Here is an 18,606-nt window from a genome sequence, read left to right on the forward strand (position 1 = left end):
GCTTCAATGCAATGGTAATGTCACTCCAGATTTGGAAACACTGCCACTCTTGCTTCTAGACCTCTGCTTATTGTGGCCAGGGATTTGATAGCACCATCGCTTTTTATGGCATGTGTAGCTCCTCTTTCTGTTTCAGTAGCCAAAGCTGGATCTTGAAGCACTGAAGTCGATCCAGCTTTTCCATCTCAACACTTGTAGGCACAGCATTGGAAGGAAGGTAGTAGAAAATGGTGTAATGCTCAACACCCACCCATGGGAGATTCTGGACACAACGCGTACAGCTCCCACGCCTCTTTGAGTGGCGTTGTTCCCTTCTGTTCTCCCATGACTGATGACCATGGGGTTCCAAGCAGCATAAAGTCCCCAGGCACTTCAGCTCCTAGCTTTGGGCAGAGGGCACACACTGTTGCATTGAGTTCATATGCTCCTTTTTTTTTTTTGTCCTCATTAGCCTTTACTCCACCCATTTCTAACCAAACGATACCGCCCATGGGTTTTTATCTCATCTGCCGAGACCATTAACAACCACACTAGTGGTGCCAGCCGACGACCACCTCTCTATCTGTACCGCCTTTTATGAGAGGTTGATACATAGGTGAACCCCACAGTCTCATTGAAAAACACACGGCGAGATAGGCTGAGGCCTTAATCATTGGACTAAATTGCTTATATAACCGCCTAGCCCCTTACCCTAAAAGAGACGCTCTTCACCCAAAATGTGCCAAAAATAATGACCAAAATTTACATTTAACTTTTGTCGGACCCAAAGTATCCATTTTAGCTGTGAATCTCATAGCTCGCAACCAATCTGAAATCCCCGGAGATAATGGGGACACCCAGAGTTTACAAATCTCTCTCCGGGCTAAAAGTATCCCATAGAATACCAGTTTATCTTTATCATCCATACTTTTTATCTGCAAATTCAACCTTCCGGTTATAATAAGTTCAGGGCTTACCTTAATAATGTGCTCAATAGCTTGGGATAAGCAGCTACTTACTTCCTCCCAAAACTCTTTAATATTTGGACACTCCACGAACATGTGTATATCCTTCTCATTGGGACTTCTACACTTTGGACATTCCACCAGCCCTCCAGGCTTGAACTTTGAAAGTCTATATGGAGACCAATACGCTCTGTGGAGTGTAAAAAGATGGTTTCGCCTTAAATTTGCGGGTTTGACAACTTTATACAACATAGCCATAGTTACTTGCCATTGAGTGTCAGATGCGAAGTCCGGCAGGCAATCCATCCACAGAGTTTCTGGCAATAAGAACTGGCCGTCCACCGTCTCCAACATTGCCCAGTACCAAAGTCCTACTTCCTTTTTATACACTTGGCTTGAGTGGATCTTTCTCTTCCAATTCATTCTGCAGTCCCACGATGATTTCAGATTTACTGGCCCAACTATGAATTTGCAGATATTTAAATTTTGATATACCCTGCCCCCAGATGGATGCTCCCTGACTCCACCCAACCAGCTTTCCATCCGGAAAAAGGTGTCCCCATACTTCTACCCCCGCTGATCTTAGAGGAATAGCCAGTGCGTCTTTGGTCCATGCAGGAGATCCTGGGCTGTCCCAGATAGAAGTATAATAACCATAATACGGGATTTTTAGTGACCTCCTGATCCAGTACCAAAGTTCCGCTGCTTCCCGCAGTACCTTAAGACGCACTTTTTTAAAATACTTTGGGTCCGCGAATTTACAAAGAAAACCAGATTCCTCATATTGACAGCTTTTTAGCATTGCTAGCAACAATATACCAATACCCGAGGACGGTGGAGTGTTCATAAGAGTCCTAAAGTTTTTTAACTGAAAAGCCCAACAGTATAACTGAAAATCCGGGGCTGACAACCCCCCTTTAAGCAATTTTCGCCTTATCTTGATCCATGAAAGACGAGACCCTTTTGCGGCCCAAATAAATGTACTAACTTCACTCTGAAGCTTCTTAAACCATTCACCTTTAAACGCCAAAGGAATTGTCTCAAATAAAAAAGTTAGTTTTGGAAGAACCATCATTTTTATTAAGTTTGTGCGACCATATAAATTGAGACACAGATGACTCCATCCTCGAAGCATTCCTCCTATTTCTCTTTTAATTCTACCAAAATTAATTTTTGCTAAGTCATCCAAGTTCTGAGTAATCCTGACCCCTAAATATCTCATTTCTGATTTGCATTTATATGGCCAGGATCCAACTTCCAACTCATAATTTCCGTTTTATCGTCATTCATATGCTCCTTTTGTCGATTCTCTGCGATCCTTACTCATGGGCCTAGCTTGCAACTTCAGTTCCATGCTGATGGTGCAGTTTCCTCCGTAGGTAAAGAGGATAGGTGTGCTTATTTGAACATTCTGAAATGGCTGCTGAGTGATGGGGCAAATCTGATCAGGCATTAATGATTACTGAGTGGAGGGGCAAATCAGAACATGCACAGGGAATTGAGTATTAATGATGGGCCGACACACAAGCTTTTTGAAAGATCGTGCAAATATTAACATGGCGATGGAGAAAATGTTAACATCCTTTTAGAATTATTGACTGATAATGCAAATTTACCAATTTCTTCCTTCTACACCCATTCAGCCACGAATGCAGTAAACCATTCATCCATGTACTCATTCATGCAATCATATGTTCCACTCAATACCCCCACATCTACGCACCTGCCCACTTACCTAGGCTCTCCATCATGCATTGATCTATTCACTCGCCCATTCATCCTTTCAAGTACCCATTGACTCATTCCCACATTAACCATTCGCACAACCATGTGCAAAATATATCAACAATAAATTTCACTATACAAGCAAGACTAAGGTATTGGCTTTGGAGATGTGAGCTATTCCTTCTTTGTGAGCTCATATTATGTTCTCTGGGCTAGGTGGTAATTGTTGTATTAACTAAGTGTGCATGTAGCACTGTAGTAAAGCTGTATCTTGCTTGTTCCTCTAAGTATATGGGTGATGTCCACGCTTTATAAGTACACCTAAACTTCTATTTCTTAAAGGATTAATGACCTCACTACAGCCGAAACATTATTCTTTAATTAGTAGCAATGCAAATGTAAAATGATTAATGTAGTGTACAGGATGGATTTTTTTTGTTTAAGAAGTTTTTATTAAGTTTTCAAATACAAAAGATAACAGAGAAAATGGGAACATAAAAAAAATGGGGAAAGGGTATTAGCAATAAGAAAATGTAAATAACATGAGCAAAATATATCAATAATTAAATAACATATGATAAACTAGGACTATTATATATTAAAGGAGAAAGAAGAAAGAAAAGAAAGTAAGAAAAAGAGAAATAGAAAGATAAAAAAAAGAAAAGGAAAATAAGAGGAAGAAAAAGAGTAGAGAATAGGACAAAGAAAAAAGACATAACACTAGTGTATAGGAGAATGAGAAGAAAGATATGCAGTGAAAGGAAGCCAGTGGAGATCAGATAAAAACATTTGAGAAAGAGAAGTAGAAGAAAGAGTAGCAATCCTATGTTCTTCACAAACGAAATTCCACCAAGTTGATAAAGATATTGTGGAATTGTCTTTCCAGGAGGAAAAAATAACTTTAAAAGCTAATGCAATGAAAAGGTCAAATAATCTCGAAATTAAAGGTACATCAATGACATCAGGTGATAAGGGACCTACAAAAACATTCTGAAATTTCAGAGTAGCAGTAAAGTTAAAAACTAACATGCAAATATTCCAAACAGAATTCCAAAAGGATAAAACATGAGAACATTCATAAAGCTGATGAATTAACGTGCCCTTTGTAGTAGAAAGTGACCAACATAATGGAGAAGAAGTAGATGAAAATGTAGAAATACTAACTGAGGTAATAATAACTCTATGATAAATAAAATATAACGATTGGGTTATACGAACAGCAGCAGAAGTTCTAAATAACTTGGACCACAATTTATCCCATGTCACAATAGGAAGAGAAACGGACAGATCAGTTTCCCATGGAAGCTCAATAAGGGACTTAGGTCTTTCATTAACATTTGATAACAATAACTTATAAACAAGAGCAGCTTTAGGTCTAAGGATGGATTTTTAAAGAGACATTTTTAAAGAAACATGTTCCAGCTAGACAGTTGCATCTCTATGGTAAACCAATTAGACAAGTGTAAGCGTTGTACTTACAGTACCCACACCGTGTACCTCCTTCAAAAACAAATCCATTGGGAACAGACCCATAGCGGCGCAGATCCGTCAGCTTCCATTGTCCAATGACAACAGGGGGGAGGTCTCGCGCGAGCACTAGAATGTCATTGCAGATATGAAGAGTAGCTGGCCCACTCTCCAATTTGGTACCAGGCAAAACTCCAACGTGAAATCGGTACACTGTTGAATGAGACAGAAAATTTTCATTAGGAAACACATTCCTAAGATTTCCAAGGATAGAAAGCAGCCTCTGGTTAGTGAACTGAATGACACACAATACCCATTTACGGTTCCTACCACTGTAGTCAGCTAATCAATTTTTCAGTGATCCACCACTTCATTTTGTAAGATTAGTGCACACAAATGTTCTCTTGGTTGTGCTGCTCCTCTGTAAGTGCAGTGTCAGTATTTAAAGGTCATAGATGACTCCTGAACTGTCCCTTCATCACATTTAAATTGGAATCACAAATCGAGTTAAGCTGGATGGGTACTAAAAGTGCAGAGTAGGCGAAAACTGTACAGCTGTGCTTGGGTTGGACTGCAGAAAATGACATTCAGCAGAAGTAAGACAACAGAGATGCAAGTGGTTCTTAATTGGAGATTAATACGTACTCATTACTTGTAACACGTCATAACCTCAGCTATGTCTGGTAGAAAGATAACGCCCCGATACAGTTTCCCAGCTGTATAATCTGCCAGTTTTACTACACTCCAGTCCACTTTTTCAACAGTCAACCATGTTCATCCTTTCTGTCTCTAGTAGTGTTTTCTTTTTGGTTTTGCTTTAGCGATGGTTGAGGGAAAAATCACCGACATATATAACCCGCCTTTAGCTGATTTTAATGTGGGCAGTGTTTTGGGTTGCCAATGGTGGGATATCCAGAGACCATTTGCATTATGGGGGTGTTACTGTAGCACCTGCACTCTACAAGAAAGTAGTCAATGAGACCCCTTTCCCAAGGGGAGAGGTGCATTGCACGTCTTCAGGTAAGTAACTGTCATGTTGCGGAACACCGAACCGGGAGCTGTAGAACTATGGGCACTAAATAAGCCAAATTACTTTTTATATGCCCTGCCAGGAAGTAGAAGGATGTAATAAAGTAACCCCTCACTAACTTCCAGGCACCAACCCTGGTGGGCAAAATTGTTTACATAAAAAGGCCATGGGGTTGAAACTGAAATGTATAAATCTTAAAGGTCCGTTGGAAGGCAACCGAAGTTGCTACAGAGAATTCTAAACCTGCATTGGCAAAAGCCAATAGGTCGCATTTTTGGGACCTGTTGGTACTGCCAATTTTTTTTGTGATGCTGTACAGCATCCCCGATACTGTGTAGCATGGCTAAAGAGTAAACAAAAAAAAATGAACTAAAGCATTTGCCTGCCTCATTTTGTAAGTGTGTGCATGCAAAATAAAGCGGGAACTTTTTTGACATCTGTTTCAAATAAAAAATTAGTGAGTAAGCTTTTTGAGGCATGGTTGGCAGGAAGCAGCACAGATGGCGCGGGTGGGAGGAAGCAACAAAGAGGGCGAAGGAGAAGGTAGCAAAACAGAGGGCAAAGCAACACAGTGCGCATGTTTAGGAAGCGAAATGGAGGGCTGGCGGAAGCAACATTGGTGATCGAGAGGAACATGGAGCACTGTGGGAAAATAGAAGCATATGGGCTAAAGTGACGAATGCGGAGCTGTTGGGGAAAGTACACAGGATAGAAATTACACAGGATAGAAAGCTATGGCAGGGTGAACAAAACACGAAGAGGTGTGGAGTAGAAATACGTAGCTGAGAGACAGTAACATGGAGCCAAGCGAAGGGGTGGAAGAGAACTACACAAGGGAGACAGCTGGAAAACACACACATGCTCTCTTGTGTAGTGCTTAAACAAAAAGAAAAACAAGTAGTGGTTTATTAGTGAGCAGTGGAAGGGACCAAAAACTGCGTCCATAGTTACATCATGTTTACTTTTGCGTACATGTATATTTATGTCTTTTATATTGTTACTTTCAGCCCTGATGAAGTTCAATCCTTACTGAACAAAACGCGTTGGCTAGCCTATGTTATGATATCAGTGAAATAAAGGAAATTAAATACAAACGAATTGTATTTGTCTATACCATTGGGGAAAGACATTCTAGTGGTGCACCCCTCCATAATCATCTACTTACAGAAAAATTCAGTGTCGTGTCCAATATATAGTAATGGACAAAGCCCATGCTTGTGTCTCAAACAAAATTTCCTATGAATGGAAAGTTCCCCAAAGTCATCACGCATCTCCTGCATATACCTAAGGTGAATGGAATGACACAACTGGGCCATGTATTCATTCCTGAAACAAAGCTGTGAATGGCTTTATAGCACACTTCAGATCAGATTTTTTCAGTAAATCACCCATTCCGCGACAAAAATCATATATTTAGACCAAAATAAGATGAATGAAATAAGAATCCGTTTTACAATAAAATTATCTTTTAAGAAAATAACATAAGATATTAACGTAATTTCCAATGGTGTCACACCATAATTGATAAAGTATCAAATACTTGCATGATCAACTATATTTACTATACTGAATTACATTAAACTATTTGAATGAAGAGAAGTATGACTTATTTAATAAACAGACTCTCTTGGTTCACGACCTCAGAGCTGAGTGAGCAAAAATGCCTGTTGTGCATGCAGCCAAACTCTTTTTCATTGAATTTCTATTCTTTATTTCTAGGCTCTATGCCATCTTATAGAAACTTTATTTTAATCCTTATTCCATTTTGACGCCTCATCTTTTAACCTGAAGAAACCAATTGCTAAGACATTTCCAAGCAACAATGTATGTGGCAAGACAAACTGGCAAACCAAACATATTTACTCAAAAGGGCACGTTAGCGGCATTTAACTAACTCACTTTCACAACCCAGGCCAAGATTATTGCAGCTTTTCAAACTCGCAACTGAGTGCCCAAAAGGAAATTCATGTACAGAGTCCAACTTGATATAAAACAATTAAATGTGGCCTTGATTTGAATCACACGGGAAAAAGCTTAAAATGATGACAAGCCATAACAATAAATGTTGCACACTACATTCTTGCCTTTATTAGCACAGTCCACTAATTGGGTGTGAAAACAATGTTTGTGTTTCGATTTTGTGTAAATCCACTAACTACCCCTTGGTCTTCTACTGGGAACTAAACCCTACTGCTTGCAATGGATATTTGATAGTAATACGTAGGACTGCAAAGAGATGTGAATGATACAGTATGGATATTAGCCTTAGATTTTATTGTGTAATGACCAGCATAATATTTACACTTTCTTTTATAATATTGACGACGCAAATGTATTAGAATTGTTCTCATATTCAAGTGAAATACAGTGTTGAGACATTCACTGATCACGTTTCAAGTTTTCACAATGATGAGATTTCTTTTATTTTGCACCTAGTCACTATTGTAAGATGAAACTGATGTTGGAAAGTACTGCTTGACTTTTTGACATATGGTACCAGAATATTTTTGTCAGAATACCGTCTGCCATAAATGATGAGCCCTAGAGAGCATCTACAACATCGAACTACTTATATTTATAATAGATGATGCACACCCAATGGGAAGATACATTCGTAAACGATATTAAGGACACCATATTTAAATCAGACAATATTTCTGACAATGATATTCTGACATGCAAACCTTTATGACCAGCATAAATGACAATATTATGTGGTTTTGGCTAAGAAATTTGAAATGGCCCTTTACAGGTATTTGTTATATGTGAGTGACACATTTACTTCCGACAGAGGAAAAGCACGTCAGTAAGGAAAAAAACATATTTTCCATTTAAACTGGGAGAAAATGTCAAACTATACCAAAGGCCTCAATAATCTGGACTAGCCTGGATGATATTATGGAGTAAGTGAATAGGATGGGCAAATTACGCCTGAATACGCTTTAAAGCTGATCTACCACGCCAAGCTATCTGTTATTAGTCATGCTTTCAACATGTGTTACATTGCCATCATTTGGGTACAGTAATAAAGGAGAATGTCATTTTTGCATCAGTTCACTGGTATAAGGGTGCGCAATTTGCAGCTGTCATTTGTGGCAGGTTTTACAGTTCGTAAGGGCAAACTCCCACATCAGGAGCATTCTGCATCCAATTTGTAACCTCATTTTGTACCCGAGCTGGAGTCTGCACTCTAAATAGGATTCGCAAGACAAATGTAGTCATTGACTTTTGTAGAAAGAATTGTTTCCTTTAATTCTAAATTGGTTTAAATCCATTTTCCTCCTTCCAAGACACTCACTTTGTTTTTGATAGCACTACCAAGACTACTCAAAGTTGAGTAGCTGTTTACATTTTGTTAATATGGAAGAGAGACCGTAGAACAGAAAAAAAAGGAAGGATTGGAGGCTCTCATTCAGAGATTGTCTGAAATATACACCAAAATTGATGTGCAGAGACTGGATTCCTTCCATTTAACGCTGTTTTTATAGAGACAAATTTGATATTCCCATGTCCACAAATAAGGTAATTTTGTTCACTGAAAAGGAAAGGAAGTCAAGCCTTTTAGGATAATCCTAAACTTACTACTATTTTGGTATTCACAGAATGCACTTACTACTTTTGGCATTCAAAGAATTAACTTACTACTTTTGGTATTCACAGGAGTTAGGATTTTGTCCTAAATCTGTCTTAAGTTTGTCTTAAGACAAACTTAGGACAAAATCCTAACTTCTGTGAATACCAAAAGTAGTAAATTCATTCTGTGAATGCCAAAAGTAGTAAGTGCATTCTGTGAATACCAAAATAGTAGTAAGTTTAGGATTGAGTCTTAAATTCATTCTGTGAATCGGGCCCTAAATGACAGCCCCAGTATCTATAGCCCAATACAGGGTGAAATATACTTGTTTCCATTATAAAATAGGAGGATGCAAGTGCAGCCATTTCATATGCACACGTGAAAAACATATCACCCAAAGTCAAGAAGTGAAATCTTTTATTATTCGCTGGTGGAGCCTCTATTTCATTTCATGGGCAAAGAGATAAAGTAAGAGTGTTCTGGTTAACTCAAGAAGGTCGCATGGGGGTCGTAATTTCTATCAGTAAATATGTATTTTTCTAGTCGCCTCGAAGCTGAGAAAAAACAATAGATTTTTCTGCTTTAGATGTAGCTACAAATATTTTTGGGTCAGTAAGTACTTCAGTAACGACACTCATGTTTACTGAATTTACTCTCCAAGGTATTATGAGACTATTACGTTGCAAGACCGTACTAAAGGCAGAATGTGAGCATGTTCTTTGCAATGCAAAGCTCTGCTGTGGACCTCCTCTCGTCATTACAGTATAAATGTGATACAGTAGCACAAAACAAACACTTGATTGTTGGCTTCATAACAATTTAAAAATGGCTCTCACCTTCTCCCAAGCTATAGTGGAGCCGGACATCCCAGGCATGCATAATGTCTTTATTATCAAATCCTAGGATTATACAGTGAGACAGACAGACGATAGCAAGGGCTTGGTTCATGCCCTCATATGAGAGTCCTGGATCCAGGCCACAGATGTCTTCCAAAGTCACACTGCACCGCTCCTTGTGCCCTTTCACTCTCTCCGATTTGTCCTTGAATACGAGCATCAGCAAGCAATCTGCAAAAGACAACACTGTCAAGAAATATCAAGTATACTTGAACATTGTACTGCGAATTTGATGCAATTATTAATTTAACTTTCAAGACCATACAGGCTCCATTCTTAGACGTACCAGCTTTCAAAAGGTGTGCGTTCACATAACAGAATATTTTCCATGCATCAGTGTAATGTAATGTAATGTAATACGTTTCTTGTATAGCGCGGGCTACACTCCAGGGAGCATCTTTGCGCTTTTAGAAGAGAACCTAAAACCGGGGGTCTGGTGGATTGGTACAGTTTAGACTAGGAGTTTACATTGTGTTTCGGATAGAGTATAGAACCAAGTTTTGAGGGTCTTTCTAAAGATGGATTCAGTAGGGATTAGGCGGAAGTGTGGTGGGAGCGTGTTCCAGGCTTTAGAGCCTAGGACTGCCAGAGCTTTTCCTCCTCTCGTTTTGAGTCTAAACTTAGGAATGGTGAGGAGGTTGGCAGTTTGGGATCTAAGACATCGTGAGGGGGTGTAATGTTTGAACATACTCTGTATGTAGCTGGGTCCTTTCCCATTAAAGACTCTGTAGGTGATCAGGAGTATTTTAAAGAGCACCCGTGTGTGGATTGGCAGCCAGTGCAGGATGTTCAGTGCTGCTGTGGCTGATGTTCTCCTTTTCCATCCTAACACCAGTCTGGCTGCGGCGTGCTGCACCATCTGTAGTTTGTGGCAGATTTCTCTGTTGGTCCCTGCATAGAGGCTGTTGCAGTAGTCGATGCGGGAGGTTATGAGGGCTACTGAGACCATTTTCCTTGCTGATAGGGGGATCAGATCGAAGAATTTTCGGAGCCCTTTTATAATGCCAAAGCAGGTCCCTGCTACGGCCACTGCTTGCTGTTTAACCACATCGCTGCTAAGGCTTTTCCGCTCCTGTGCTGGAAGCTCATCAAGTCCATTGCTCATGACGAGCTCAGCTCGTCATAAGCACAGCTCAACCGTGCTGCATGACGAGTGAGCTCGTCATGAGCATGGAAGGGGTTAAAACTGAGGGAAGGGTCGATTTTGATCCCTAGGTTTCGGACTGAGAGGGCAGTATTGAGAGGGGCAATGGCATCCTCTGGCCACCAGGATTCGGGATTGAATTCCTTTACCAAAGGGTAGAATCTCAGTTTTGCCGGAGTTACACTTAAGGTGGTTCATGTCCATCCATTTGAACGTAGCTTTAAGGCAGTTCTTGAGTTTCATTTCAGCTTCACCGGTATTGTCCTCCATGACCAGAATGAGCTGTGTATCATCTGCCTAAGATATGGTATCTAAGCCATAGGATGATATGAGGGCAATTAAGGGGGCCATGTATACATTAAAGAGCGTCGGGCTCAGACAGGAACCCTGCGGTACTCCTGTTCCTAGTAGTTTTTCTTCTGATCTATATTGGCCTAAGATGACCACTTGTCGTCTATTTGCTAGGAAGCTTTTAAGCCAGCTCAGCACACTTCCGGCGATCCCTGCCGCGGCTAAACGGTTTATCAGTATGGTATGTGACACCGTATCAAAAGCCGGGGACAGGTCTAGCCGAACCAGGACTGCTTTCTTACCCTGGTCTAATGCAGCTCAGAGAGTTTCAGAGGTAAATATTAAAGCTGATTCGGTTGAGTGCTGAGCTCTAAAGCCTGCTTGATTGGGGTGCCAGGGGTTATTGGCCTCCAAAAAAGCGGTAAGCTGTTTGTTAACTGTCTTTTCAGTCAGTTTACAAAAGGTAGGAAGCAGGGAAATGGGGCGGAGGTTTGTGAGGATTGCAGGATCAGGTAGTGGCTTTTTCTGCAGGGGCTTTACTGCTGCGAGCTTCCATTCCTCAGGGACAAAACTTAGGTTAAGTGATGAGTTAATGATATTATTGATAAAGGGATTTGCGATCTCTATCAGTGTATGAAGGACAGGTGGAGGGCAGGGGTCAAACGGTGAGCCTGACTTGAGCTTTAGGATCTCAGTCTGAGATTCCTCTTGGCTAACAGGTAGAAAGGAGCAGTGTGAGCAGTGCATCTTCCTGATGATCAGTAATCGCTAAGTGGAGAAAGAATATATATAGATGCCTCACTCTGCTCAGGTGTGTGGTAAAAATGGCGGAATCATCTTTTTGTTCACACAGCCATTTCCACCTTGCATTTCAGAAGCCTGCAGAGCGCAAATATCTAAACTAAGCTGAGAAGGTTGTGTGGGTTCCCTTTCCTTCATGAAAGGGCCTCTCAGACCTTCTGTCCTGTGTATAGCAGGGTCCTCAAGAACTCCCACCACAAGGTGGGAGTTCTCTGGGGTATGCCTTCTTTCAGCCATGTAACACTGCTCAGAATAAGTTTAGGAACATCTCGCCTGATTCTGGGTAGTGGCTCCCGTTGCCTAGGCAGTATTGGGTCACATCACCGTGGCACAGGATGGTAGGGTGAGTGAGAAGCGTTACCCAGCCGGGTAACGTCCTCCGATGGCACAGCTGGCCTCCAACTAGGAGGTTAATCCACTTCTATGCAATAAGTACGCAAAAAGTTCAATATGAGAGTAAAGTTTTTATCCTCACACACGGGATCCCCTTCTGTTGTGTGGAACCGCAACATAAATTTCCCCTGATGAAGGGTTCTACCCGAACTGCATTGGGTTTGATGGACCATTGAGTCTGAACCATTTATCTCTTCGGAAGAACCCATTGGAAATTCCAAATTACTGTGGAAAAAAAACTTTACTCTCATGTTGAACTTTTTTGCGTACTTATTGCACAGAAGTGAATTAACCTCCTAGTTGGAGACCGGCTGTGCCATCGGGGGATGTTACCCGGCTGGGTAACACTTCTCACTCATTGTACTGGTACGCTGATTGATCAGACAGCAATACCCCGGTCGCACGCAAAATACAGATTTAACCATTAAACCCAAAACTACACCAAGGATGAGCATGTACCTTCTTTTTATATAAGTGGTAGGGCTCATCCGCTTTCATTCAGGTTTCTTGTAAAGCGCCACTACTTACCCTTTAGAGTCTCAAGGTACTGGGGGTGGGGTTTGGTGGGGGACAGGGCGAGAGGGATCTGCTCTTCAGTCGAAATGCCAGGTCTTGAGGTCCACCTTGATTTGAGGCAGCACAGTGATCGCCTGAGATGGTCCCAGGTCTTCATAGCGAGGTAGGAGAAGAATCTTCCTCCAGCCGTGGTCTTGCGGATCCGTGGGTTGGTGGCTAGTGCGAGTTGGGCGGAGCAGAGATGTCTGGCAAATGTGTAGAAGGAGAGGCAGTGGTTAAGGTCTGCAGGTCTGGCATTGTGTAGGGCGTTTAAAGGCTTTGAATTTGTCCCCCTGTCCAGAGGCCTGCCTCGATAAACAGAAGAAAAGCAGAGTTCTCAGCTGTCAGAGTGTTATCGTTAGGGGAGAACTTGGCTTTGTATCACCCAGATTTTGGTATTGGGTGGGAGATACTGTTGGGTGGTATCAAGGACTACGGGCAAACATGCTATCTCTTTTTAAGTAGTAAGGGCCTTGGTTTCACTGTTTTCACTTCAAAATGCTTTTTTTGTTTTAGTCTGGACCAAACCTACTGGCTTTGTCAATGCTTGTTGACAAATTATAACTAAAGCAAAATAATTCTTATAGAAGATATTTAATGCAACACAATGAAATTTGAAACGAAGCAGAAACACACTGTTCACTGAAGTTCAAAGCACCTCATGAAGTCAGATATCCATTACTGTAAAGATAATAGTGCAGATGCGAAGAGTGTTGCCAAACACACTGCCACAGTTACAAAGTATGTGACAGTGAAGCTGCTCGTATCTTAGTATAGTATACATGTTGCAAGTTAAAATTACAGCGGGGCTGATTCTGCATTTCATCCAGATGGTATTGATAAAATGAGTTTTATTGGGTTGACTAATCACAAGACATTATTTATAGTGCCTTTAATAGTCAAACACTGTGAGACCAAATGCCTAATAAGTAAGTGCCTAATAAACCTACATTTTGCAAGGACTGGTGTCCTCAATGTTCTTCCATCAACTTGATGCAGCTTCTTTGTGTTTACTTAAGTGGAGACAGTTGCTTTGCACAATGAACATTATGAACAGCTGCTTTGCTTTCACGTGTCTGAAATATTATAGATTACAACTGGTCATCTAGTGGGCATTTTCAACATTTTAAGGTTCAAGGACAAAGGTGTTGCTTCACTCCAAATGTAAGCTCTATTCTATCCAGAAGAATGCGGTGTCCCCTAATGACGACCGCTGACTCTCGCCTGGACATTAGCCTAATCATGAGTGGTGGTCTCAAGGTTAAAGATCAAATTCCAACGTGACCACTCAGGTCAAACGTTTATGGTTCCAATGAGCCACTGTGTGTGTGGTCAACAACAAGTGCTTCCAACTGTGGAGCAGACCACAAATGTAGACCAGCTGAAAAAATGTGCGCCCTTTATGAGTAGGAAAGTTGTTACACTACGGTCGGTGCCCTTGCTTATAGAGAGCTTGCTTGTTTTAGGGCAGAAAGGGGTCGGTCGTTTGGTTGTTTCAGGAATGAATGTATGACACACACTTTCCACCAGAAGGAAATTCAACGGAAACGAACAAAGGCAATGAAAGTAAAGGGCATGGCAGACACCATTCTCCAATCTGACAGAACGTGGTGCTGGACTCGTGATGCCCGCAGCCTCGGTGTGAGCACCCCCAAGGGGAAGAAAGGTGATGTTTTCGGTTCTTTTACTTTATAGCTCCCCGAGGTAGACAAAGCAGCGCTGGAAATTAGAAAAAAGTAGTTCGTAAAAGAAGCTGCGTGGAAACTGCAAACAGTTGATTTACAGGATTGGTTTGCTTCCAAGAGCCCTGAACCATGGTGATCCACAGCAGGCTGTCTTCAGTGCTTTAAATGGGCTAGTAGGATCGTTTGTTTATGTAATCAGGCAGCATAAAACATAGTTACCCAGTCAAATACAGCTTACTGGTTTGGTAGAGGTAAGACTGAGGATAAATACTAACACCTCATTAAAAGGTCAGCACAGCTTTATAAGCGAGACGCGAACATTCTTTTCTGACATTTTTAGAAGTGGGGTGATTATGTGCTCAGCGTCATTTGGGATTGCTCTTTGGTTTTTGCACTGGCTTTTGCCATCATCTAGAAGATGGTGTTAAAAGCAAGCACAAAACGCGGGAACACGTAATAACAATGCATGCAAAGTGGATGTTAAAATCATTTGCGCTCGCTAGGATCCCTTTATAGACAGAAGTGCATATTGGGCAAATACCTCAGTGATCCCTCTGCTCTAACTTTTTCTGCACCATGGACTAATCACACTGATGTCAAGCTGATTATTTCCTCCACTCTCATCGTTATTTCGGTTTTAACCGATGGCTGTTTCTTGCCATCTAACCAAAGATGAAAGGATTAATCTTTTCACGAACTTGCGTGCACACAGAGCATGTGGGACGTAGGCGGAGTCTGGTGATCATTGCATGAAGAATGTAATGCACTTGTGTAATGCAACAACATGCAACTTGAGATCCATCAGAGAACCTGAACATGCAGAAAGGCACACCACATCCCTAAGACAAAGCCTCTGGTAAAGCTTCAATCCCTCATTTTCCATATTATTCTGCCAATATTTGCAAGACCAATTCTCTCATGGAGATCCTCCCATAGCCCCAACCACCATTTAGGGGACAGGGAGAGCATGGAGAGTGAGAACAAGGGTATATGGACGCGTATGAAAACCAACAATAAATGTAATAAGTACAGACAAGTCTGATAGAGCTCAAGTCACTAAAGAACAGAAAGCAAACTTTAAAGAGCTTAAGTGATAAAGGACATAATATCCTTAAATGGGAAATAAAAGGCAATCATTACTGGATGCTGCTCTCAGCAAAGCAATTTTATGAGGATTAAGTGAGCATCACTCGCTACTGTTGATTTAAGGTTTGTCTTACCATAACACTTATTCCGTACACTATTGGTGGTTCAGCACTCAAAATTTGGTAATTGCGTCTAATATGAAAAATTTGTAATTGGACATGTATCCTTGTCTTGTCCAAAACATAGATACTCATAACAGAAAATCATACACATGACAAATATGTAACATAAGTTTCTTGGTTCGAGGATTCTTTATTCAGTTTTCTTCTTTTAAAAACAACGCAAACAGATAGTAGCTAACGTCTGCTACGTTGTTTTTAAAACTGCTTTAAAATGTTTGTATTCTTAACCAAGAACCACAAATTGGCTACTGAAAAGATACAAAAAATAATAAGCAGAGGTTAATATAAACAAACAAAAAGAAAGAAACACAGTTGATACGAAAATAGTACAAAAAACAGACACTGCACTGTGTTCCATAGAAAAAGAAACTGAGAAAAGGCAATTCAGGAGAAATAGAGTCTCTTTGATCAAAATCCTGATTCTGTTTCGAAGGCCTTTTGAAAGTCTCAAGGATAAACTTCACCAAAACGTTTCACTTCTTCAAAAAAGACAAAAGCAGAGTTAATCAAAAGTAACACACGGACTGTAACATTGAGGTGAAGTACATACGCAGACTACAAAACACAGAAAATGCTAGTAACTATGACACAATGACTAACCCCTAAACATTCCCTTAAAATTATACTACCCCACAGCATGCTGGCCCAGTTCGCACCATGTGTATGATAGGGCACACAATCCTGTCCACTTCTGTCAAGAAAAAAACACAACTGAACAATAAAATACAATGAGGGGCACATAAGAGCACAGTGGTCCCCTAAAACAAAAGCGAACAAAAATATTCTGAACACTCCAGGCACAACACCAGGACAGCAAATAAACGTACACCTTGTTCATACACACTACCTAGTGGAAGCATGCACGCACGATTACTGATGGATGCCTTATGTCCAGTCTTAGATTAGGGGATAGATTTACAAATACTTGCATACTGTATAGGATGTAGCATTAACCCCTTCCATGCTGGTGACGAACCCCAGCCGTCAAGCTCTGTGGCGCTCGTGTGCTGATGACGGCTGGGGTTCGTCACAGCCCCGCCCTGTTCTTTTGTTTACCGCACAGCGGCGGAAACGGCCCAGCATGGAAGGGGTTAACAAACTGGTTGTGGGAATCCATCTCTGCAATTTTCATGTAAGCATTGCACCCGACAGCCTGTGAGTACGGTTGTGGGTTCAGATGCCACTAACCCATGCTTAGCAGATGGCACAAGGATTGAAAGAGCACTAGCTCCAAGCACATCGCCCACAGGCTACTCCCAATAATATAGGTGTTGTCAGCATATCCAGTTGGATATCCATTTAGATTCTGTTGTTTATAGAATTGTGTTAATGATAGTCTTCTAGTGCTACTGAGTGCACAGAATCAAAGGGACTTATCATTTTGTTTTGTTTACTGTTTAATAAAGATAATTCGGTCCCTAATTCAAGTCCATTTGAGATTGGAGGAAACCAATCAGACTAAGCATAAGCGGCACATCGTTCTTAAAACACCCTGTCCACAAAAAAGAATGTCAGTATCTATGAAGATTTCCAAAACGAAGAGGTGATCATTGTAAGTTTTTAAGATTACAGCGACTCAACTATAACCAATGATCCAGGAGCAGTTGGGTATCAGCCTTAGTATCCAAAATAGCCACTGTGAGAGCAAGCCTGTTCCACAGTTGTAAGGGTTTTTTATCGCTTTCGTGGTTGTTATCTCTGCTGTGAAAAAAATCTGAACTTCATACAATACAAGGCCTACAAGGATGAAATTCACAAGAAAGATATGGACAAAAAGAAATCCGATAGCATGTTGGAAAATACACTGAAAGACTCCACAGCAAGAGATTTGTCTTTTTTCCTAATCTCTCATGGTGTATTTCACTGGTCTGGGGTAAGATAGCTCCTGTATCCAAGATAGTAGAGGTGTAGTACTTCTGGGTCAAGTGTGGTAGAGACAGCGTATACACAGTCACATACAATAACTCTTTGGTTGGCAGCTGTGCATCGTGTTGGGTTCCTCCACTGTTGTACCAGTTCACACCCAGCTTCCCCCCCCCCATATACACATTTGTTGTTTTCAGCAGCTCAATCAAGTCCCCCATCAGCTTTCCTTCTGAAGTTTAGACTACCCCACGCTCTATCACCAGTCTTCTTGCTAATACTAGCTGTTGAAACTAGGCTCTTGAAATGTTCCCACTCTTGAAGTTCTATTTTTTCAGAGTCCTCTGATGGAATATTTCATGAACACTGCGGATGATGCTTTACCATTCATCTACAGTGGTGAGTACTGCAAGATACATACATACTGGTTTATACCATTACTGTTGTCATTATACATTGAGACCGCAAACTTATATACTGTGTCTCACCATAGGTGACAAACTAACAGCAGAGGAAACAGCAGAGACTTCTGAATGCCACAAAAGTGCTCCACTGTTTCTCCATCCCATTATCCATCATCTTTGCTTCCTCAGGATCTTGTATGTAGAACTTGTTTTTACAGAGTTATTATAAAATTTAGGCTCCAGGTAAGACACGTAGTCGCATAAGCATCCATCCTAGCAATTCCTGGCAGTCTGACATGTAGACTACAACCAAGGTCGCAGATGAAATATGGATTTTGATAAAAACATGTCTATGAAGTACAGATCAAAGGTTTTCAATTCAGGCACAGCATTGCTAGAATTGATATGCTACCAACTGAATAAAGCATTGCAAAATTTGAACAGGGTTATAGTTAGTGTGTCTGATTAAGAGTGCCCAAGTAAATAGTGATTCCCTTCGCAAACGCCTCTTTGGACAGAGATCGCAGTTATTAGTATGATGATGTTTGTTGCACCTGGTGATTGCT

At 41.0% G+C, this 18,606-nt stretch overlaps 1 protein-coding gene across 1 annotated transcript in view; it reads right to left on the bottom strand.

Annotated features, from left to right (window-relative positions):
- Positions 1-18,606, bottom strand: part of DOK7 (docking protein 7) — a 549,432-nt gene that overhangs the window by 427,084 nt on the left and 103,742 nt on the right. Inside the window, exons 3-4 of the mRNA XM_086964146.1 lie at positions 9,577-9,807; positions 4,149-4,349 (exon numbers count right to left, since the gene is read on the bottom strand). Of these exons, the coding sequence (XP_086820272.1) occupies positions 4,149-4,349; positions 9,577-9,807 (432 nt within the window). The remainder of the gene's footprint in view (positions 1-4,148; positions 4,350-9,576; positions 9,808-18,606) is intronic.

Source organism: Lissotriton vulgaris, chromosome 3_2 (assembly GCF_964263255.1).
Source record: "Lissotriton vulgaris chromosome 3_2, aLisVul1.2, whole genome shotgun sequence".
NCBI classification, from domain to species: domain Eukaryota; kingdom Metazoa; phylum Chordata; class Amphibia; order Caudata; family Salamandridae; genus Lissotriton; species Lissotriton vulgaris.